At 44.6% G+C, this 24,879-nt stretch overlaps 1 protein-coding gene and 1 long non-coding RNA gene across 2 annotated transcripts; one reads left to right on the top strand and one right to left on the bottom strand.

The window, feature by feature from the left end:
• Nucleotides 1–4,749: 4,749 nt before the first annotated feature.
• LOC117185081 (40S ribosomal protein S2-like) lies at nucleotides 4,750–5,021 on the bottom strand. The gene has a single exon (XM_033384835.1). The coding sequence runs from the start codon at nucleotides 5,004–5,006 to the stop codon at nucleotides 4,785–4,787; it is 222 nt and encodes a 73-aa protein (XP_033240726.1). The 5' UTR covers nucleotides 5,007–5,021; the 3' UTR covers nucleotides 4,750–4,784.
• Nucleotides 5,022–21,579: 16,558 nt separating this feature from the next.
• LOC117185082 (uncharacterized) lies at nucleotides 21,580–24,065 on the top strand. Its single transcript, XR_004470584.1, has 2 exons — nucleotides 21,580–22,729; nucleotides 22,810–24,065. It is a non-coding gene; the product is annotated as an uncharacterized lncRNA (long non-coding RNA).
• Nucleotides 24,066–24,879: the final 814 nt, after the last annotated feature.

The raw sequence follows: 24,879 nt of genomic DNA, 5'->3' as shown, positions 1-24,879 counted from the left end.
GGAGTTACGGTGTGGTGGCCGGCCCTATCGAAAAGGGCGATCACCAAGCAACTGGGCAAAGTCCAGCGGACTGCCGCCCTATGTATCAGCGGAGCTCTTCGCACCACCCCAAATGATGCGCTAAATGCCATCCTATGCCTACAGAGCCTTGACCTCGCAGGAAAGGAACGGGCAGAAGCAGCAGCAATACGTCTAAGAGACTCAGATCAATGGGTGACACAGTGCATAGGTCACTCAGCCATATTAAATAATAGCAGTACCGTCCCCTCAAAAACAGACTACCAAGTTCCAAGTGAGTACACAGTCACTCCCTTCGACACAATCATCCCTCACAGAGACGAATGCCTCGAGGGACTCCCAGGCCCAAATGGGGCCATAACATCTTCACAGATGGATCAAAGCTGGACGACAGAGTCGGAGGGGGAATCTACTCTGAACAGCTAAACATAAGTCATTCCTTCAGACTCCCAGATCATTGCAGTGTCTTTCAAGCGGAAGTCATAGCAATCAGGGAGGCTCTAGACTACCTACAAGCGGCTGCCGTTACGGCAACCAAGCTAAACATTTATAGCGACAGCCAGGCTGCGATCAAATCGCTAAGTGCGATTTCCTCGAACTCGGCCACCGTGGCAGACTGCCGCAAATCCCTGCACGAGATGGCTCACCAATTTGCCATTAGCCTCATTTGGGTCCCGAGCCACCGGGACATCGAGGGCAATTGTATAGCGGACGAGCTGGCCAGATCTGGCACTACAATTTCCTTCTCCAAGACAAGGAGGATATCTGTATGCCAATGGCCACCTGTAATCTCATTATAAGGGAGCAATACAAGCGACTAACAAACGATATGTGGCAAACAGTGCCACGATGTCGCACAACTGGGCAAACATGGCCGACCATGGACATGAATCGCACCTCCGAGCTCCTCAAGTTAAGCAGGAAAAGGTGCAGCGTAGTCATACGTTGCCTCACGGGACACTGGCTAATAGGCACCCATGCTAACAGGCTGGGGGCCCCACATAACGATTTTTGTCGCAGCTGTAAAGACGAGGAAGAGGAGGAGACAGTGGAACATCTGTTCTGCTCCTGCCCAGCTCTCAGCAGAAGAAGGCTTCAGCACTTGGGCTCAGCTTTTCTACACGACATTTCAGAGATGTCCAAACTATGTCCCAGGAAGATAGCGAACTTTGTGAGAGCATCTGGATGGGATAATTGCTGACAGGAAGTCTCGCAACGCAGGAAGGAATGATCCTAACCTAACCAATATAACATTCAAATTATAAATGCTCCACCACTTCATAGGACTTCCAATGGACAAGTCGAAAGATTCCATAGCGCCCTTAATGACATTGCGAGATGTTTTACAGCACAAAGGAAACTTACAAATACTGTGGAAACGATACTTCAAGCAACTATTGAATAAAATAACACAGTTCACTCCGTAAAGAAACAACCGGTCGATGCAATTCACTCGACCTACCGTGAACTTGAGGTGGAAATCAGGAACAGAGTTCATAAAGAACAACAGCTCCAAATGAAACGACGGGGAACGTTGTGAGTTGCTGCGGACACCGCAACTCTACAGTTATACCCGATACTAAGTCAGTATGGCTCTCCTCCGGCAGACGCCGCTAATATTAAACGAAACGACAAAGAGTGCGTGCGAGAGAGACAGAAAATCATTCTGAGCGTGACGTCGGGCGCTGCGTAGCCACTGAAAATTGATTTGTTCCTTTTGGCTATAAAAATGATCTGATCTGATCCATTCAGCGATCTGATAGATATGGTCATTATCTACGATTCTGCGTTTTTAGTTTTCTCGAATCTGCAATATTGTGGATGCAACAGATTTGTGGTGGCGGAAGGGGGTGGGGCGAAATTTTTACACGAAACGGTCAAGGTCCGATATCACAGGAGTGTAGATACCAAATTTGGTTGCTCTGGCTCTTATAGGTTCTGAGATCCTTGAACTCATATTTTGCAATTGGCAAAACCGACCATGAAACCTGTGTGTTAGAGAGAGACAGAGCGAGAAAGAATGAAATTGTTTTCTTGATTCTGGCTATAATAATTACACGATCTGGTTCAGATTTTGCACTCTAGAAGATATAGTCATCCTGCCTAGTCATCTTGTAACAGTGACATATAACAGAAGCCCGGATATAAAATGTCGTTGCTCTAGCTCTTATAGTCTTTAAGCACTAGGGGCTAATAGGGACGGACAGACAGACAGGGCTGAATTGACTCGGCTATTGATGCTGATCAAGAATATATATTCTTTATGGGGTCGGAAACGATTGCTTTTGAAACACATCCATTTTCACCACAAATCTAATATACTCCAATACTCATTTTGATTATCGGGTATAAAAAGACACCCTGTTTTGCTCACTAGTCATTGGAATTTCGATAGCAGCATTAATTTCCATGGTAGCGGCAGCGTTAGCAGGGATACCAACGTCTCTAGCGGGAAGATGGTCACAAAGATTAACACGAGCAATCAACCACAACAATCGAGCACAGCAAACGAACAGCTCTGTACGAACCGTATATACAAAGGCGACCGGTGTAAGAAACTTTTCTTGCGGGAAGGTGACCGAAAAGAGAAGCTCAAACCACCAGCTACGTGCACTACCGAATATGCAAGGGCCGGTGTATATATGTTTGGATAACTTATATGGTCGATGCTACTGGTTGAGATGGCAATTAGTTTAGCCCTTTGAATGATATATTAGGTTGTGATTGCACTGATGGATTATTTATTGTACAACCACGTCGGGGTCACCAAATGTTAAGCTATTAATCGCTTTTAATAACTGTTGTAAGTTTGACTTAAATAAAAAGTCGAGTGGGTTTAAATAAGAGGCACAATTTATTGTTATATGTAGACCGACGTATGCGTATGTACATATATTGCAATTTATTGATACACGAAAGCGAAAGTGTGAATGTTAGTTGTATGTATGTGGGTATATGTATATGTATGAACGACTGATGATCAACGATGCGATTCTGATGGCTACGAAGATCAACTCCAGACTGTCTAAGGGCAGGCGGACCGACTTGCCTGTGCCCTAATGCAGGCGAGCGTACAAAGAGAGCAATAGAAGTAGAGCTCTAGAGCTGCAGCAAATCCCATAGCTCGGGCTGAAGCTAAGCAGAGAACGAAGCGATAGATAGAGCGCGGGCAAACGGCAGTAATAAGAAAAGCGGACAGAGAGTCTAAAGAACGGCCGCTGCTTTGCATAAGCATTGCGGCAAGCAACGATTTTATACAGTGGGCAGTGCAAATATCAAACAGAAATGGTGATCTACGTTAGGCTGCACCACTGGCTATAATTTAAAGTATTTATGCTGATTGACCCGACACTTACTAAAAGAACTAAGCATGCAGCTAGTTTTCTGAACACCTGTCTACTATGGTAAATAAGGCCATGGGCCTGCTTGGGTTCATAAAGAGGTGGTCAAAGGAATTTGACATAACAAAGACCGTCCGATCTTAGAATACGGCTCCTGTGAATGGTGCCCTCAGTACAAAGTGCACCAGGACGATATACGGTTTACTCTTTGCTCTGAGGGGCCTTAACTGGGATGCGGGTGTGAGACTCCCATCTTACTCTAGTAGACTGCTAGTTTTAGTTAGCCGTAGAAAAATGCTTGGTGTGATTTTTGTGCACAACTTGATATTTGACATGTGGTGACATAGACAGCCGTGATCTGTTGACCCGCATAAGCTTCAAGATTCCTCCTCATTAGAAATTTTATACCGTTGTTCCTTCCACTTTTTAGATCGAATTATTCCTCGCATGCGCCGTTTAGGGTCTTATGCTCGGATTATAATTCCCTCTACCATATTATATCCACCATTAATTATCTTCCTCTTATTAAGTGACTAATCCTCACACACCTTTTTTAGAATTAGCAATTTTAGTGGTATTTGTATTTGTATTTTTACTGCATACTTAGTTTATTAGTAAGTGTAGTGCTAATTTTCCCCGAATATTAGTCTCACAACTATCTTTCCTGCATGTTCGCGTTCGGTTCGGCTACGCGCCGTTCATCATGCGGCAGCGCCCCTTGGACGGTTGGGCGGTAGGAGGGCTGCGTTTTGCCTGGGATCCGCGTGTAACAGCCTTCCGCTGGTTTCACACGGGCCACTTGACGGTGCAGTAACTGCATCGTCTTTTGTAAGATGCAGTCATTGTATGTCAACGTCCAGGAAGGGTGTAAGAAAAAAAACCAACGTTGATGTTGGTTTGTCGCGGGGATCGCTGGCACACTCTTTCCTCCCTGGGTCATGGGTTCACTCGTCGGAACGTGTTGCTGGACGTGTTGCTGGACGTGTTGCTGGACGTGTTGCTGGACGTGTTGCTGGACGTGTTGCTGGACGTGTTGCTGGACGTGTTGCTGGACGTGTTGCTCGAAGTAGGCGCAATCTATGAAGTGCAGTAGCAATTAGTGTTGGGTCGTTCATGAACGAACGAACAAAAATGAACTATTCATGGAAGTGAACGAACTGAATAAGTTCATCTTATTCGTTCTTTTTCGTTCATCGTTCTTTTTTTTTCATCGTACTTTTCCGTTCGTTCTTTTTTCTTCATCGTTCTTTTTTGTTCAATTGTCGTTCTTTTTTATTCATCGTTCGTTTTTGTTCCTCATGTTCGCTATGTTTGAGCTGGTATGGCAGCTCTTTTTGTTTTGCTCATTTCGTTTTGTTCGCTATTTTTGAGTTGTTATGGCAGCTCTTTTATTCAAAACCATTGGTTCGCTCTGTTTTGTCGAGCCTAGGCATCAGCGTGCAGACAAGCTGTGGGCTTGGACAAGAAGTCAGAGTATGCCTGGTAGGGAGTGGAGCCGAGAGGCATCTCCTTCCACAAGTCTGGAGTGAGGTAAGCGTAGGTCTTGGCAATAACAGCGTAGGTTGCCTTTGCGAAGTTACTGTAGTGGCGCCTGTCCAACCAAAAATATCGGATAACCGTCCCACGGTTTCCCCTTCCCTTAGACATGCACCTTGCACCTTTTGGGCAGTTACGCGCAAGAAAAAATGACATAAGTTAACAGCGGCTACTGTCAAGGTGTGGTGAAAAAAAGGGGAATGAGAAAACCAAGGGCTCAAGCGGAAGGAGAGTGGCTTGGGCATGCTCTTTCCAATTTTACTCGCGATCCCAGACGGACGTCAGAGGAAAATACTCAAGTAGTGAAGTGAAAGAAAAAAATTCTAACCTCGCCTGTAATTACCGCGTGTCCATCGTGGCTAAGATCTAGTCAAAAGATCAGCCGACCATTCCTACGTTTATTAAGTGAAGGCCGAACCCATCGGGTGAGTGAAAATTTTACCCCAACTGCCGGCCAACAGAAAATTAAAGTTCGTTTTTTTTTTTCTTAAAAAACCTAACCATAGGTTTGGCCGTACGTAATACCGTACGAAACGCCGGTCGTAGTGCCGTAAGCACACATATAAGTATCCATCGTACCGATCGACTACAGTATGTGTTAGCCGTCTTCGACCCCAAATCTTCTCTCGGCGTGGCGTCTGCATACATGTGAGCATCACTGTAGTTACCGCAGCGTGTACCGGCGTGGGTCCACACACATATAAGCCTTGCTCGGCCTACCCCAGTGAAAAACGGTCGATGGGCTTTTATCTACGAGTGTAGTGACATAAATATGTACATATGTGTGAGATCTCTTCAGAGACTTTCATCATTGCTACGTCGCTTACGCCGCCCGCATACGAACAGTAACGCTAAAGGAGAAGACAATTACCGGTGCCGTTATACTGTTTGCGTTGCTGATGAAGTCATTCGGTGTCTCGATCATGATGGCTATGCCCATGCATTTCTTCATATTAGAATAATACTTTGGAACCCCACTATTGTACTGACCCTAGAATTAACATTAAAAGTTAATTTCGTGTGATTCGGTTTGTTTGGATTATCATAAAGAAATGTGCAGTTAGAAGGAAAGGAACTAAAACTAATACTCGCGCATATCGACTATCTACTCTGACACACTTATATTTACAAGTTTTCAACCACCCTCATCGACCACATGGAAGCGCTTTCATCGTTGGATTTGATCGTAATGTGAGTGATAACCTGTGAACGTCTGCTATATGTGAATTCAAAATTTTACGCAAGTCGAAGCAACATTAAAGATTCCATGCCTCGACCGTAAACTTCCCATCCGTACTGTAACGCTGACCAATCCAATTGTTCACGTTTTTGTTTTGTTCTGCTCTTTCGCAAGCAATGTAACTTTCTGCAATTCCGAATCTATCGACAACCGAACTTATGATTGGGATTACCCCACAAGCAATTGCTGTGCGCTTTAAAGATGCATCCATCCATCCCTTGTTTTTGCATTTAAACTGAAAACCATTACCATTATTCCTGAATATACTCTTTATAATTAGTTGACCCTAGTCTAATAAGATCTTTCATCATGATTTTTTTATATATATATAATTAATCTTAATGGCAGCTTATTTGAACATATTATCCTTATTACTTTAATAGCCTTTATACATATATATCTACCATTTTAGCAGCCATGAGAGCTTGTAGGAAAGTTTAATGAATAAACTGTTTGTAATGAATTCCCGTTAATTGTTGCCGTTATTAAAGGATCATGTGGCGCCGAGATGACGTAACCTAGCAGAAGTAGAGCGTTTATTTTAGGGAACGTTACCCATTACTCAGCATATTTGGACTGGTGCGATCAAGGAAGGGTGGGCATACCGAGTTGCAATGACACCGCAAGCAACTCCCGCTCGAATTCGTTCCGCTGACTCATCTCCCTAGACTGTCATTTCTCTGTAAATTTCTTCCGTCTGAACCTTGAACCGCACGCGAAACTTATTTTTATGCTTAACCACTGCCGGTATATCGATCGAGTGCAAGTAGATATTCCCTCCGTCGATCGAAATTGGGTTAATTTATGGCGACAAGCTATAACCCATCTCGCGGAGTTGAGAGTATACGCAAGGAAGTTTATTTGCAGTTTTTTCTATTTTCTATCATCCTCCCAACTATAAAGAGCGTCGTCGACTGTCGAAATCCTGAAGCTGTTAGAGTAAGCTCTTGGTCCAGTTGATGCAAAGTAAGACCTACTTGGTCCAGTTTTTTTGGATAGGATTCAGCCGTTGATAGAAATCAGGTGTATGTATGGCAAAACGCTATCGCCTGTCTCGCGGTAGAAAGAACCTGTCCGACACAGTATCTTTGTTTTCTACACGAATTCTTCTCTTAGACAGTGAGAGATTCAGTCTATCTCTTATGTGCATCGAAGCAGAATCATGATCCTTTTATTTAAAAACATTTTGTCGTTTGTATTCCTTTGCCTTGATATAAAAATTAGTCCGTATTTAGTGTCATAATTATCTATAAAAGATCGTCGGGTAAGAGATTATGTACGATAATCATGCCCCTAAGTCGTAGTCCCGAGAATTTCGCTCAAATAGAGAATCAGGGAATAATTTGTAGCACGTGCGCCAAGGAAGTTGACTACCTAGCTCAGTTAATTACCACCAGCTGTGGACACCAATTCCACCGAGTCTGTTTTTACCGTAAAGCTGGAGCCAAAAAGATTTGTCCTGTCTGCCACGTTAGCTTGCATGCATCGGCTTTGAATTTAGCTGAGGAGATTGCCGCAGCCCAGACTGCAAGCCAAGACCCCAGCTCAACCATGCAACACACTAGGTCTAAGGGTAGGGCAACCGATCCCAACGCAGACGCCCCAAGCGGGTCAACTGTTAGTGAGACTAACTCGGAAGTACAAATGGAAGCAAATGCAGCTTCGACCAATGCAAGTCTACACCAGGTTATTGCCGATGCTTTGGCAGCTGCAATGCAGGCTCAAACCCACATATTAGCGCAGACCATAGAAACTGGCCTGCAGAAATGATCGATTCAGCAAACGGCGTCCCGTGAAACTATTGAAAGTGTTCGTTCACAACCAATCAATACACAAACCATCGACGAGGTAGAACAACAAACGTTTCAGCAACTGTTCGGGGGTAGTTCGGAAAGACAGACGGTCAGAGAGCCGCCAGCTAGATATAGTCTAGGAGGGACCCCGCCAGTCTCAGAGCTACGAGCTGATAGAATAAGCCAAATCATTTCAAATTGGAAAATACGGTTTTCAGGTCATTCCTCCATTGGCGTGGACGACTTCATTTATCGGGTAAATGCCATGACCAACCAATCCTTAAATGGAAATTTTGAACTGTTAGCCAGATATGCGAGCAACCTGTTTGAGGGTAGTGCCAGTGAATGGTTCTGACGATACCACAAGAGTGTCCCCCTCATCCGATGGTCCGACCTGTGCGTAGCACTCAAGACTCAATTCAAAGACGGACGTACCGACTTGGATATCCGCTCAGCGATCACGCAGCGGAAACAGAAGCCAAATTAACCGTTTGATTTATTTTATGAAGCAATAGTCGCATTGGCAGACAAACTAGTACAGCCAATGACTGAGCCCTATCTGTTAAAAGCTCTTTAGGTCCAATTTAGGTCCAGAAATTCAACACGAAATTTTGTATGTACCCATCAAGAGTATCGCAGAGCTACGTCATATAGTTCGTACTCGCGAGCGATTCTTGCAGAACTTGTCCAAATCTACGACGACGTTGCAGCGTGCTGCGTCTAAACGACATATTAATGAGATGCATCAAACGTTCAGTGAGACCGATGACGAGGCTGATGGTGTAGATGATGCAAGTATTGATGCCATGACCCTTAACTGTTGGAATTTTGGGAAGTTAGGTCACCGTTACCAAGAATGTACTGGAGAGCGGAGGGTTTTTTGTTATGGGTGTGGGAAAGCTGACACTTACAAGCCCTCTTGTAGAAAATGCAATCCAAAAAAAACTTGGCAGCTCGTGCACCGTTGATCAGTGCACGCAGACAGATGGTATCGAAAGCCACCAATACGGAGTAACGAGTTTAAAAACAAACTCGCTACCACTTCAACCGGCCATGTCACAAATACCACACTTACCAACCAGGACAGAGATAGAGAATGGTAGCCAACGCTCCCTACGAATGAAGTTGCGTAGATGTGCGTATAATGTAGCACTAAAGCAAGAACGAAAAGTTTTGTTATCCGCCGTAGTTGGGAATGCGCAGGACATAAGACCGTATGCAGAGGTCCAACTATTGGGGAGAACAGTCACTGGTCTTTTGGATACAGGAGCAACAATCAGTTGCATAGGAGGGGAGTTAGCGTTGAAAGTTAGTCATGCGACCGTCAAAACCGTTAATGCATCTGTGCGAACTGCTGATGAAGCTGCGCAGAAAATTGTAGGCAAGATCACCACTCCCGTGCTGTTTCGAAATGAAACTAAACCCATAACATTGTAGTTAGTACCATCTCTCACTCAAGAATTATACCTTGGCATTGACTTTTGGGCTGCCTTTAAATTGTTACCTCCAGGTGTAGTAACCCAGAATGCCAAGCCCGAAGTTGCTGCCTTAGCCAAGGATGACCATATGCATATAAGCCTAACGGATTCGCAACAGGCCATGTTGTCAGAGGCTATCCAAAAGTTCCCGTCATTCGCCAAAGAAGGTCTAGGTCGAACCAGCTGGATAAGTCACGATATAGATATAGGGGATGCAAGCCAATTAAACAGCGGCACTATTCGGTATCTCCTACCGTCGAAAAGGTGATGTTTGAGAAAGTAGATAGAATGATAGCGCTTGGCGTTATTGAGGAGTCCGATAGTCCCTGGTCGTCACCAGTCGTTCTCGTTAGGAAACCTGGAAAGGTGAGAATATGTCTCGATAGCCGTAAGGTCAACGAAGTCACAGTGAAGAGCGCATATCCCATGCCTTTGATCGATGGAATATTAAGACGACTACCAAAAGCTGAATATATTTCCAGCATCGACCTGAAGGATGCCTATTGGCAGATCCCATTGACTTCAGACGCTCGCGAAAAGACCGCGTTCACCGTCCCGGGGAGATGCCGAGTGATGCCATTTGGACTAACCAACGCTCCACAAACCATGTGTAAATTAATGGATAAAGTTATACCCTCTTAGTTACGACATGAAGTGTTCGTCTATCTAGATGATTTGCTCGTTGTATCTTCTACTTTCGAAATCCATGTGCGTGTGTTATCCGAGCTAGCATCTCGGTTAAAACAAGCTGGGTTAACAATTAATGTCGAAAAAAATAAATTTTGTTTGAAGGAAGTAAGATACCTTGGCCATGTCATTGGGGTTGGAACTATTAAAACCGATCCAGAAAAAGTTTCAGCCATTCGAGAATTCCCAACACCTCGTTCAGTCAAACAGGTACGAAGGTTTTTAGGAGTAGGCTGGTATCATAAATTCATTCGAAATTATGACGGTCTGGCCGCTCCATTGTCGGACACGTTGAAACACACGTTGAAAACGTAAGTTTGAATGGACGAATGAGGACCAACTTGCATTTGAAGACCTGAAAGGTAAACTTTGCAGTGCTCCCGTTTTGCATAGTCCAAATTTTCGGATTCCATTCGCTATTCACTGCGATGCGAGTCATACTGGCGTGGGCGGAGAACTTATGCAAAAAGATGTAGAAGGTAACGAGGTTCCGATCGCATATATGTCTAGAAAGCTCAATCAATGCCAACGAAATTACTCGGATACAGAAAAGGAGTGTTTAGCAGCTGTACTGTGTGTTAAAAAGTTTCGCGCCTACATCGAAGGGCATGAATTTGTCATTATTACCGATCATGCTTCGTTAAAATGGCATATGAGTCAATCGGATTTGAGCTCTAGACTCGCCAGATGGTCGTTAAAATTACAAGGTTTTGACTTCCAAATTCATCACCGAAAAGGCGTCAACAACAAAGTGCCAGACGCCCTGTCCCGAGCATATACTGAAGACCTGTCCGAGCTCCAAATGGACAGTCTGCTAGATCTCAGTTCACCACAGTTTCACTCAGTTGAGTATGAGGATCTAAAAACCAAAATAACCGCCAACCAGACGAAAATGCCTGATGTCAAAGTAATTGATGGTTTCATTTATCGTCGTGCTGAACATGCAGTAGGAGAAAAAGTATCCGATGACCTCTGCTGGAAGTTATGGGTACCATCCGCCCTAACGTCCGTTGTGCTGAGGCAAGCACACGAACATCCTCTCTCCTCACACGGTGGTATCCATAAAACGCTGGAGCGAATACGGCGATACTATTATTGGCCGAATTTGGTCACCGATGTGAAGGCATATGTTAATCAGTGCGAGGTATGCAAATGTTCAAAACATCCAAATTATTGTTTACGACCTCCCATGGGAAAAACTCAGGGAACTAACAGATTCTTTCAGAAAACTGTATGTAGATTTCTTGGGACCGTATCCGCGTAGTAAGTCAGCGAACATAGGAATCTTTATAGTCTTGGATCATTTCGCCAAATTCCCATTTCTCAAACCCGTAAAGAAGTTTACAGCGGATTCGATCATACGATTTATCGAGGAAGAGTTGTTTCACTGCTTCGGCGTACCCGAGACGGTAGTATCGGATAATGGAGTTCAGTTAAAATCACAGGTATTCCAGAGCTTTCTGCAAAACTACGGTGTCAAACATATGTTTACAGCCGTGCATGCACCCCAAGCAAATGCGTCAGAACGTGTGAATCGTTCGGTCATTGCCGCGATAAAGGCCTATATAAAACCAGACCAGTCCAATTGGGATGAAAAGTTGAGCCATATTGCCTGTGCACTACGTTTGAGCACACATACCGCCATTAATTCAACCCCGTACAGAATAGCTATCAGCTATTAAGACAGTTCGAAATGCTGGAGGATCGAACAGTACAGTTTTCGCGAGACGATTCGTTCAATATCATTCGGCAAAAAGCTATGCATTCAGCTCAACAGCAGCATAGTCGCAACGAAAAAGTATATAATTTGCGTAGTCGAGACGTCTCGTTTGTCGTTGGTCAGGAAGTGTATAAAAGAAACTTCCAGCAAAGTAACTTTAGCAGAGGCTTTAATGCCAAGCTGGCTCCTCCTTTCGTGAAAGCCCGAGTGAGAAAAAGACTTGGTAATAGTTACTACGACCTCGAGGACCTACATGGACGACTCCTAGGGAAATTCCATGCTAAAGATATAAAACAATGAGGTTTCAGGCGTGGATCACTCTTTTCAGTGTATCACTGCCAAGTGTGATCTTGGTAGGGGGCGTTGTAGTGGCGCCTGTCCAACCAAAAGTATCGGATAACCGTCCCACGGTTTCCCCTTCCCTTAGACATGCACCTTGCACCTTTTGGGCAGTTACGCGCAAGAAAAAATGACATAAGTTAACAGCGGCTACTGTCAAGGTGTGGTGAAAAAAAGGGGAATGAGAAAACCAAGGGCTCAAGCGGAAGGAGAGTGGCTTGGGCATGCTCTTTCCAATTTTACTCGCGATCCCAGACGGACGTCAGAGGAAAATACTCAAGTAGTGAAGTGAAAGAAAAAAATTCTAACCTCGCCTGTAATTACCGCGTGTCCGTCGTGGCTAAGATCTAGTCAAAAGATCAGCCGACCATTCCTACGTTTATTAAGTGAAGGCCGAACCCATCGGGTGAGTGAAAATTTTACCCCAACTGCCGGCCAACAGAAAATTAAAGTTCGTTTTTTTTTTCTTAAAAAACCTAACCATAGGTTTGGCCGTACGTAATACCGTACGAAACGCCGGTCGTAGTGCCGTAAGCCGTACCCACTACAGTCTCGTCACCTTACCACACATATAAGTATCCATCGTACCGATCGACTACAGTATGTGTTAGCCGTCTTCGACCCCAAATCTTCTCTCGGCGTGGCGTCTGCATACATGTGAGCATCACTGTAGTTACCGCAGCGTGTACCGGCGTGGGTCCACACACATATAAGCCTTGCTCGGCCTACCCCAGTGAAAAACGGTCGATGGGCTTTTATCTACGAGTGTAGTGACATAAATATGTACATATGTGTGAGATCTCTTCAGAGACTTTCATCATTGCTACGTCGCTTACGCCGCCCGCATACGAACAGTAACGCTAAAGGAGAAGACAATTACCGGTGCCGTTATACTGTTTGCGTTGCTGATGAAGTCATTCGGTGTCTCGATCATGATGGCTATGCCCATGCATTTCTTCATATTAGAATAATACTTTGGAACCCCACTATTGTACTGACCCTAGAATTAACATTAAAAGTTAATTTCGTGTGATTCGGTTTGTTTGGATTATCATAAAGAAATGTGCAGTTAGAAGGAAAGGAACTAAAACTAATACTCGCGCATATCGACTATCTACTCTGACACACTGATATTTACAAGTTTTCAACCACCCTCATCGACCACATGGAAGCGCTTTCATCGTTGGATTTGATCGTAATGTGAGTGATAACCTGTGAACGTCTGCTATATGTGAATTCAAAATTTTACGCAAGTCGAAGCAACATTAAAGATTCCATGCCTCGACCGTAAACTTCCCATCCGTACTGTAACGCTGACCAATCCAATTGTTCACGTTTTTGTTTTGTTCTGCTCTTTCGCAAGCAATGTAACTTTCTGCAATTCCGAATCTATCGACAACCGAACTTATGATTGGGATTACCCCACAAGCAATTGCTGTGCGCTTTAAAGATGCATCCATTCATCCCTTGTGTGGAGATAATGGTTTTTATCCCCAATCGGCCGACTAATTATTTCAATTAAATAAAACTCGGCGCAGAAATAAAATTGCGATATGCTCTTTAATGCGTGACATCCAAATTGCAAGTGTGGCTTGCCTGCCCTTTACATTGCCGCTCCGATCGCTAAGCGCAGCTTCGCTCGGCCGACGTCGGTAGGCAGACGCAAAGCGTTTAGCAAGCGCAAAGCTTTAACAAACAAATGAGTGACATAGACATAAGTAACAAACAAAATAAGCGGCTGAGGGCCAAGAATTAGGTGCTATTTGGTAAGCAGCTAATCGGCTGCGTTCTGCTCCGAACATTCACCCCCCGTTGGAAGGCAAAGACTTTCAACAGATCCATCCTGAAGGGGCAGAACCGCTATTTTTCCAACGGCCCTCTTGAAGATGCTTGCTTGGGCGCAGCTGGCGGCTACGCTGGGATGATCGTCGAACGCAGTAATCGGCGCTTCTTTGCGAAGGCGGCTTGTCGTGATTACGTCTTGATCATCGGGAACCTCTGTAATTGCATAGAATGGCAGGAAATTTGGCAATGTAGAAATTGTTGAAAGTTGAATTTCATTTAGCGTGGATATGTAGGTTTTTAGAATATCTAAAAGTTCGCGCTGCAGTTCCTGATTCTCCGATCGCAGTTTTTCCACTTGCACCTGGCACTCGAGCAGCTGCTTCCTGCATTGCTGCTCTAAGTTTTGGTACTCCAGCGTTGTGGGCCGAAAATCGTCATTAGAGATGGAGGAGGAATTTTCAAAAGCGGCTAAAACTGCACGCTTATTCTCCGAGCTATCAATGCTTCCTGACACTATCCAACCAAGTTTTGTCTCCTGCAATGTTGGCAATTGGTCTGATAGTCGAATCTGTCCGGCGCACATTAAATCGAAGAACAAACCACCACCTATCAACAGATCGATACGTTGGGGCTTGGAGAAATTAGGATCAGCTAGTTTTAGATTATTCGGCATGGGCCAATCCTTTGCGTCTAGGCCGAAGTTAGGCTGCATTTCCGTAATTGAGTTGGTGACAATTGCAGCGAAGGAAGCTCGATAGCTTGCGTCCTGGGATTGTACAACTATATGTACAGACTTGCTCGAAGGTAGAATGGAATCTCCGATTCCAGAGATGTGAACATAAGACGAGCGATGATCCAACTGCAACTGATCAGCAAGTCTAGATGTTACAAAGTTTGCCTGTGACGCAGAATCCAAAATGGCACGACATGGGATAAGTGCTCCATAACGATCTGTTACATGGACGAGGGCAGTAGGTAGCAACACGTTCTGGCTAGGCTGAGATTTCTGGATCGAGGGGGGAGGGCTAGAACACCCGCTTGCTAGAAGCACAGTCGCGGCCTCTTGCTGGATCGATTCCTCGGCCGGTGAAGAGGAAGATGAAGCACCAGTTCCCGATGGAATGTGGAGTAGCGTGTGATGTTTGGCCTGGCAATGCCTGCAAAGTCCTGACCTGCACCTCTGCAATTCATGGCCTTTGTTGAGGCAGTTCAAACACAAGCGGCTCTTCTTTGCTTCTTTGTATCTTTCAAACGCAGAGAGATTCAGGAATGCCTGACATCTAGATATGTAATGCTCGGAGGAATTGCAATGGTTACATATGGGGTTCGGATGGTCGTTACTGGAGGTGATAAGGGTGACAGGTTTGTCCTCTCCCACCTGTTGACTAGGACTTGTTGCCATGGCTGATCCCAAATTCTCCAGCATCCGACATCTCGCTTCCAAAAATGAGGCCATGCTTGACCACCGAGGCAATCCTGACGTCGGCAAGTTCTCTTCCCATTTCTCTTTTGTTTTGTGGTCCAGTTTCGAGCCTATGATGAAGATCAGCAACCCATCCGAAATCTCCTGCGGGGTCGCCAAGGTCTGAAGTGCACGCAAGTGCGAATTGATTTTGTCGCTGAGCGCGCGCAAGCCGATAGCCGAGCCCTTCTCCACCCCTTGCAGCCCGAAAATAGCCTTGACGTGTGCCTGAAAATGCAACAGTTTATTATCGAATCGCAACATTAGTAAATTCAACGCCTTGTCGTAATTCTCCTCAGAAAGTTCCAAGGAACGAATCGTATCCAGCGCAGCACCATCTAGACATCCACGCAGATATTGGAATTTTTCGATGATTGGGATACGATGGTCTTTGTGCACCATTGTCGAGAACATCGAGTGGAATTCTGGCCAATCCATGTAGTTCCCACCGAATCGCGGAAGCTGCAACTCGGGCATTCGAGAACGGCCTATACTATTATAGGCGAACAACGACGAATTCCCCTCGAGAGTATGCCGAGCTGTTGAATTGGCAACATTTACCGTGCGCGCAGCCATCAACTCCCGCGAAAGCCTGGACCTAACCTTGACGTAAACATTCGAAAAGTCCAGCCGGGCATCATGGGCTAACTGCAGGAAATCCAACCTTTCAAGGCTCGTTTGAGCGGCATCGAAATCCGCATTCATTCGCTCAATTTGCTCTAAGCGAGCTTGAAGTTCTGCCTCATCTAACTCGGCAAGCTCTTCCTTGGTGAGAAAGCGATCCATGGCCTTTAGTTGGCGCGCGACGGACTCGGCCTTGTGCTTGTAGAAATCAACATCACTCGGCATTGCTGCGTTCGCGACATTGGTAGGCTCAGGTGCTGCCATGTTGAGGTTTTAAAAGAGTCACTCAGCACGACCGAAAAAAACACCCTGTATACGTATAAACGTGCGAACCGAAAGCAAAGGGATTACAGCTAATGCCTTTAGCTGTGCGGCTGTGCGAGCTGTCCGATTCCGCTTTGTACTTCGCTTGTGTGTATTAGTGAGTTCGCTGCACTGCACTGACCGAATTGTCGCGACAGAGAAATTAATAGCCAGCAATGCGTGTATGTAGGTGTATGTAAGTATGTTTTAGCACCGAATTGTGCTTAACCGCCGAAAATTTGTTAAGGCTAACGAATGTCGATCGCGAATGATAATTAATTGACACTGCAACTCAGAGATCACGTCGGGGTCACCAAATTTTATGTGGAGATAATGGTTTTTATCCCCAATCGGCCGACTAATTATTTCATCTAAATAAAAATCGGCGCAGAAATAAAATTGCGATATGCTCTTTAATGCGTGACATCCAAATTGCAAGTGTGGCTTGCCTGCCCTTTACATTGCCGCTCCGATCGCTAAGCGCAGCTTCGCTCGGCCGACGTCGGTAGGCAGACGCAAAGCGGAGATAGCGAAGAGCAAGCTGGCAGAGAGCGTTTAGCAGGGCAAGCAAGCGCAAAGCTTTAACAAACAAATGAGTGACATAGACATAAGTAACAAACAAAATAAGCGGCTGAGGGCCAAGAATTAGGTGCTATTTGGTAAGCAGCTAATCGGCTGCGTTCTGCTCCGAACACCTTGTTTTTGCATTTAAACTGAAAACCATTACCATTATATATATATATTTATATATATAATAAATTTAAAAGAAAAATAAAAAATAATTGGCGCCCAACGAGGGGCCCGAGCTGTCACAGCCCCAGTAAATGTCCGAAAGACAGTCAACTACACCCGACTGGAAATTCCTTATCGTTCTGGGTTCAGATAACCTTGTTAACTTCCTCAATATCGGTTGTGAAGGTATAGTGTAGCGAGAGAGACTGTTGAAATCCTGATGTTTTCCATTAAGCTCTTGGTCCAGTCCACTTAAGCTGCATCTGACTTAACCACTGCCGGTATATCGATCGAGTGCAAGTAGATATTCCCTCCGTCGATCGAAATTGGGTTAATTTATGGCGACAAGCTATAACCTATCTCGCGGAGTTGAGAGTATACGCAAGGAAGTTTATTTGCAGTTTTTTCTATTTTCTATCATCCTCCCAACTATAAAGAGCGTCGTCGACTGTCGAAATCCTGAAGCTGTTAGAGTAAGCTCTTGGTCCAGTTGATGCAAAGTAAGACCTCCTTGGTCCAGTTTTTTTGGATAGGATTCAGCCGTTGATAGAAATCAGGTGTATGTATGGCAAAACGCTATCGCCTGTCTCGCGGTAGAAAGAACCTGTCCGACACAGTATCTTTGTTTTCTACACGAATTCGTCTCTTAGACAGTGAGAGATTCAGTCTATCTCTTATGTGCATCGAAGCAGAATCATGATCCTTGTTTGTATTCCTTTGCCTTGATATATAAATTAGTCCGTATTTAGTGTCGTAATTATCTATAAAAGATCGTCGGGTAAGAGATTATGTACGATAATCATGCCCCTAAGTCGTAGTCCCGAGAATTTCGCTCAAATAGAGAATCAGGGAATAATTTGTAGCACGTGCGCCAAGGAAGTTGACTACCTAGCTAGCAAATGCAGCTTCGACCAATGCAAGTCTACACCAGGTTATTGCCGATGCTTTGGCAGCTGCAATGCAGGCTCAAACCCACATATTAGCGCAGACCATAGAAACTGGCCTGCAGAAATTATCGATTCAGCAAACGGCGTCCCGTGAAAGTATTGAAAGTTATCGTTCACAACCAATCAATACACAAACCATCGACGAGGTAGAACAACAAACGTTTCAGCAACTGTTCGGGGGTAGTTCGGAAAGACAGACGGCCAGAGAGCCGCCAGCTAGATATAGTCTAGGAGGGACCCCGCCAGTCTCAGAGCTACGAGCTGATAGAATAAGCCAAATCATTTCAAATTGGAAAATACGGTTTTCAGGTCATTCCTCCATTGGCGTGGACGACTTCATTTATCGGGTAAATGCCATGACCAACCAATCCTTAAATGGAAATTTTGAACTGTTAGCCAGATATGCGAGCAACCTGTTTGAGGGTAGTGCCAGTGAATGGTTCTGACGATACCACAAGAGTGTCCCCCTCATCCGATGGTCCGACCTGTGCGTAGCACTCAAGACTCAATTCAAAGACGGACGTACCGACTTGGATATCCGCTCAGCGATCACGCAGCGGAAACAGAAGCCAAATGAACCGTTTGATTTATTTTATGAAGCAATAGTCGCATTGGCAGACAAACTAGTACAGCCAATGACTGAGCCCTATCTGTTAAAAGCTCTTTAGGTCCAATTTAGGTCCAGAAATTCAACACGAAATTTTGTATGTACCCATCAAGAGTATCGCAGAGCTACGTCATATAGTTCGTACTCGCGAGCGATTCTTGCAGAACTTGTCCAAATCTACGACGACGTTGCAGCGTGCTGCGTCTAAACGACATATTAATGAGATGCATCAAACGTTCAGTGAGACCGATGACGAGGCTGATGGTGTAGATGATGCAAGTATTGATGCCATGACCCTTAACTGTTGGAATTTTGGGAAGTTAGGTCACCGTTACCAAGAATGTACTGGAGAGCGGAGGGTTTTTTGTTATGGGTGTGGGAAAGCTGACACTTACAAGTCCTCTTGTAGAAAATGCAATCCAAAAAAAACTTGGCAGCTCGTGCACCGTTGATCAGTGCACGCAGACAGATGGTATCGAAAGCCACCAATACGGAGTAACGAGTTCAAAAACAAACTCGCTACCACTTCAACCGGCCATGTCACAAATACCACACTTACCAACCAGGACAGAGATAGAGAATGGTAGCCAACGCTCCCTACGAATGAAGTTGCGTAGATGTGCGTATAATGTAGCACGAAAGCAAGAACGAAAAGTTTTGTTATCCGCCGTAGTTGGGAATGCGCAGGACATAAGACCGTATGCAGAGGTCCAACTATTGGGGAGAACAGTCACTGGTCTTTTGGATACAGGAGCAACAATCAGTTGCATAGGAGGGGAGTTAGCGTTGAAAGTTAGTCATGCGACCGTCAAAACCGTTAATGCATCTGTGCGAACTGCTGATGAAGCTGCGCAGAAAATTGTAGGCAAGATCACCACTCCCGTGCTGTTTCGAAATGAAACTAAACCCATAAAATTGTAGTTAGTACCATCTCTCACTCAAGAATTATACCTTGGCATTGACTTTTGGGCTGCCTTTAAATTGTTACCTCCAGGTGTAGTAACCCAGAATGCCAAGCCCGAAGTTGCTGCCTTAGCCAAGGATGACCATATGCATATAAGCCTAACGGATTCGCAACAGGCCATGTTGTCAGAGGCTATCCAAAAGTTCCCGTCATTCGCCAAAGAAGGTCTAGGTCGAACCAGCTGGATAAGTCACGATATAGATATAGGGGATGCAAGCCAATTAAACAGCGGCACTATTCGGTATCTCCTACCGTCGAAAAGGTGATGTTTGAGAAAGTAGATAGAATGATAGCGCTTGGCGTTATTGAGGAGTCCGATAGTCCCTGGTCGTCACCAGTCGTTCTCGTTAGGAAACCTGGAAAGGTGAGAATATGTCTCGATAGCCGTAAGGTCAACGAAGTCATAGTGAAGAGCGCATATCCCATGCCTTTGATCGATGGAATATTAAGACGACTACCAAAAGCTGAATATATTTCCAGCATCGACCTGAAGGATGCCTATTGGCAGATCCCATTGACTTCAGACGCTCGCGAAAAGACCGCGTTCACCGTCCCGGGGAGATGCCGAGTGATGCCATTTGGACTAACCAACGCTCCACAAACCATGTGTAAATTAATGGATAAAGTTATACCCTCTCAGTTACGACATGAAATGTTCGTCTATCTAGATGATTTGCTCGTTGTATCTTCTACTTTCGAAATCCATGTGCGTGTGTTATCCGAGCTAGCATCTCGGTTAAAACAAGCTGGGTTAACAATTAATGTCGAAAAAAATAAATTTTGTTTGAAGGAAGTAAGATACCTTGGCCATGTCATTGGGGTTGGAACTATTAAAACCGATCCAGAAAAAGTTTCAGCCATTCGAGAATTCCCAACACCTCGTTCAGTCAAACAGGTACGAAGGTTTTTAGGAGTAGCTGGCTGGTATCATAAATTCATTCGAAATTATGACGGTCTGGCCGCTCCATTGTCGGACACGTTGAAACACACGTTGAAAACGTAAGTTTGAATGGACGAATGAGGCCCAACTTGCATTTGAAGACCTGAAAGGTAAACTTTGCAGTGCTCCCGTTTTGCATAGTCCAAATTTTCGGATTCCATTCGCTATTCACTGCGATGCGAGTCATACTGGCGTGGGCGGAGAACTTATGCAAAAAGATGTAGAAGGTAACGAGGTTCCGATCGCATATATGTCTAGAAAGCTCAATCAATGCCAACGAAATTACTCGGATACAGAAAAGGAGTGTTTAGCAGCTGTACTGTGTGTTAAAAAGTTTCGCGCCTACATCGAAGGGCATGAATTTGTCATTATTACCGATCATGCTTCGTTAAAATGGCATATGAGTCAATCGGATTTGAGCTCTAGACTCGCCAGATGGTCGTTAAAATTACAAGGTTTTGACTTCCAAATTCATCACCGAAAAGGCGTCAACAACAAAGTGCCAGACGCCCTGTCCCGAGCATATACTGAAGACCTGTCCGAGCTCCAAATGGACAGTCTGCTAGATCTCAGTTCACCACAGTTTCACTCAGTTGAGTATGAGGATCTAAAAACCAAAATAACCGCCAACCAGACGAAAATGCCTGATGTCAAAGTAATTGATGGTTTCATTTATCGTCGTGCTGAACATGCAGTAGGAGAAAAAGTATCCGATGACCTCTGCTGGAAGTTATGGGTACCATCCGCCCTAACGTCCGTTGTGCTGAGGCAAGCACACGAACATCCTCTCTCCTCACACGGTGGTATCCACAAAACGCTGGAGCGAATACGGCGATACTATTATTGGCCGAATTTGGTCACCGATGGGAAGGCATATGTTAATCAGTGCGAGGTATGCAAATGTTCAAAACATCCAAATTATTGTTTACGACCTCCCATGGGAAAAACTCAGGGAACTAACAGATTCTTTCAGAAAACTGTATGTAGATTTCTTGGGACCGTATCCGCGTAGTAAGTCAGGGAACATAGGAATCTTTATAGTCCTGGATCATTTCGCCAAATTCCCATTTCTCAAACCCGTAAAGAAGTTTACAGCGGATTCGATCATACGATTTATCGAGGAAGAGTTGTTTCACTGCTTCGGCGTACCCGAGACGGTAGTATCGGATAATGGAGTTCAGTTAAAATCACAGGTATTCCAGAGCTTTCTGCAAAACTACGGTGTCAAACATATGTTTACAGCCGTGCATGCACCCCAAGCAAATGCGTCAGAACGTGTGAATCGTTCGGTCATTGCCGCGATAAAGGCCTATATAAAACCAGACCAGTCCAATTGGGATGAAAAGTTGAGCCATATTGCCTGTGCACTACGTTTGAGCACACATACCGCCATTAATTCAACCCCGTACAGAATAGCTATCAGCTATTAAGACAGTTCGAAATGCTGGAGGATCGAACAGTACAGTTTTCGCGAGACGATTCGTTCAATATCATTCGGCAAAAAGCTATGCATTCAGCTCAACAGCAGCATAGTCGCAACGAAAAAGTATATAATTTGCGTAGTCGAGACGTCTCGTTTGTCGTTGGTCAGGAAGTGTATAAAAGAAACTTCCAGCAAAGTAACTTTAGCAGAGGCTTTAATGCCAAGCTGGCTCCTCCTTTCGTGAAAGCCCGAGTGAGAAAAAGACTTGGTAATAGTTACTACGACCTCGAGGACCTACATGGACGACTCCTAGGGAAATTCCATGCTAAAGATATAAAACAATGAGGTTTCAGGCGTGGATCACTCTTTTCAGTGTATCACTGCCAAGTGTGATCTTGGTAGGGGGTGTTGTAGTGGCGCCTGTCCAACCAAAAGTATCGGATAACCGTCCCACGGTTTCCCCTTCCCTTAGACATGCACCTTGCACCTTTTGGGCAGTTACGCGCAAGAAAAAATGACATAAGTTAACAGCGGCTACTGTCAAGGTGTGGTGAAAAAAAGGGGAATGAGAAAACCAAGGGCTCAAGCGGAAGGAGAGTGGCTTGGGCATGCTCTTTCCAATTTTACTCGCGATCCCAGACGGACGTCTGAGGAAAATACTCAAGTAGTGCAGTGAAAGAAAAAAATTCTAACCTCGCCTGTAATTACCGCGTGTCCATCGTGGCTAAGATCTAGTCAAAAGATCAGCCGACCATTCCTACGTTTATTAAGTGAAGGCCGAACCCATCGGGTGAGTGAAAATTTTACCCCAACTGCCGGCCAACAGAAAATTAAAGTTCGTTTTTTTTTTCTTAAAAAACCTAACCATAGGTTTGGCCGTACGTAATACCGTACGAAACGCCGGTCGTAGTGCCGTAAGCCGTACCCACTACAGTCTCGTCACCTTACCACACATATAAGTATCCATCGTACCGATCGACTACAGTATGTGTTAGCCATCTTCGACCCCAAATCTTCTCTCGGCGTGGCGTCTGCATACATGTGAGCACCACTGTAGTTACCGCAGCGTGTACCGGCGTGGGTCCACACACATATAAGCCTTGCTCGGCCTACCCCAGTGAAAAACGGTCGATGGGCTTTTATCTACGAGTGTAGTGACATAAATATGTACATATGTGTGAGATCTCTTCAGAGACTTTCATCATTGCTACGTCGCTTACGCCGCCCGCATACGAACAGTAACGCTAAAGGAGAAGACAATTACCGGTGTCGTTATACTGTTTGCGTTGCTGATGAAGTCATTCGGTGTCTCGATCATGATGGCTATGCCCATGCATTTCTTCATATTAGAATAATACTTTGGAACCCCACTATTGTACTGACCCTAGAATTAACATTAAAAGTTAATTTCGTGTGATTCGGTTTGTTTGGATTATCATAAAGAAATGTGCAGTTAGAAGGAAAGGAACTAAAACTAATACTCGCGCATATCGACTATCTACTCTGACACACTGATATTTACAAGTTTTCAACCACCCTCATCGACCACATGGAAGCGCTTTCATCGTTGGATTTGATCGTAATGTGAGTGATAACCTGTGAACGTCTGCTATATGTGCATTCAAAATTTTACGCAAGTCGAAGCAACATTAAAGATTCCATGCCTCGACCGTAAACTTCCCAGCCGTACTGTAACGCTGACCAATCCAATTGTTCACGTGTTTGTTTTGTTCTGCTCTTTCGCAAGCAATGTAACTTTCTGCAATTCCGAATCTATCGACAATCGAAATTATGATTGGGATTACCCCACAAGCAATTGCTGTGCACTTTAAAGATGCATCCATCCGTCCCTTGTTTTTGCATTTAAACTGAAAACCACTCGAATATATTTCTATTTGTGTAACGTAATTACCATTATTCCTGAATATACTCTTTATAATTAGTTGACCCTAGTCTAATAAGATCTTTCATCATGATTTTTTTATATATATATAATTAATCTTAATGGCAGCTTATTTGAACATATTATCCTTATTACTTTAATAGCCTTTATACATATATATCTACCATTTTAGCAGCCATGAGAGCTTGTAGGAAAGTTTAATGAATAAACTGTTTGTAATGAATTCCCGTTAATTGTTGCCGTTATTAAAGGATCATGTGGCGCCGAGATGACGTAACCTAGCAGAAGTAGAGCGTTAATTTTAGGGATCGTTACCCATTACTCAGCATATTTGGACTGGTGCGATCAAGGAAGGGTGGGCATACCGAGTTGCAATGACACCGCAAGCAACTCCCGCTCGAATTCGTTCCCCTGACTCATCTCCCTAGACTGTCATTTCTCTGTAAATTTCTTCCGTCTGAACCTTGAACCGCACGCGAAACTTATTTTTATTGTCTTTGCCCCTAATGCTCGAGCTCGTGACGCGATCTCTCCCTACCCGGCAGCAACGCGTGCATGGATCTCGATCATACCCTTCATCTGCTCGTCTACCGTTTCAGATCCTAGCCTCCTGCTTCGTTATCTGTTACAGTATTAGCAATATATATTTATATATATAATAAATTTAAAAGAAAAATAAAAAATAATTGGCGCCCAACGAGGGGCCCGAGCTGTCACAGCCCCAGTAAATGTCCGAAAGACAGTCAACTACACCCGACTGGAAATTCCTTATCGTTCTGGGTTCAGATAACCTTGTTAACTTCCTCAATATCGGTTGTGAAGGTATAGTGTAGCGAGAGAGACTGTTGAAATCCTGATGTTTTCCATTAAGCTCTTGGTCCAGTCCACTTAAGCTGCATCTGACTTAACCACTGCCGGTATATCGATCGAGTGCAAGTAGATATTCCCTCCGTCGATCGAAGGATCCCTCCTTTTTTTGGATAGGATTCAGCCGTTGATAGAAATCAGGTGTATGTATGGCAAAACGCTATCGCCTG

Source organism: Drosophila pseudoobscura, chromosome X, assembly GCF_009870125.1.
Source record: "Drosophila pseudoobscura strain MV-25-SWS-2005 chromosome X, UCI_Dpse_MV25, whole genome shotgun sequence".
Lineage (NCBI taxonomy): Eukaryota > Metazoa > Arthropoda > Insecta > Diptera > Drosophilidae > Drosophila > Drosophila pseudoobscura.
This window is presented reverse-complemented; position numbering and strand designations above follow the sequence as displayed.

Coding starts and splice junctions, on each gene's coding strand:
- LOC117185081 (XM_033384835.1), bottom strand. CDS start 5,006: ATGTCTAAGGGAAGGGGAAACCGTGGGACGGTTATCCGATATTTTTGG.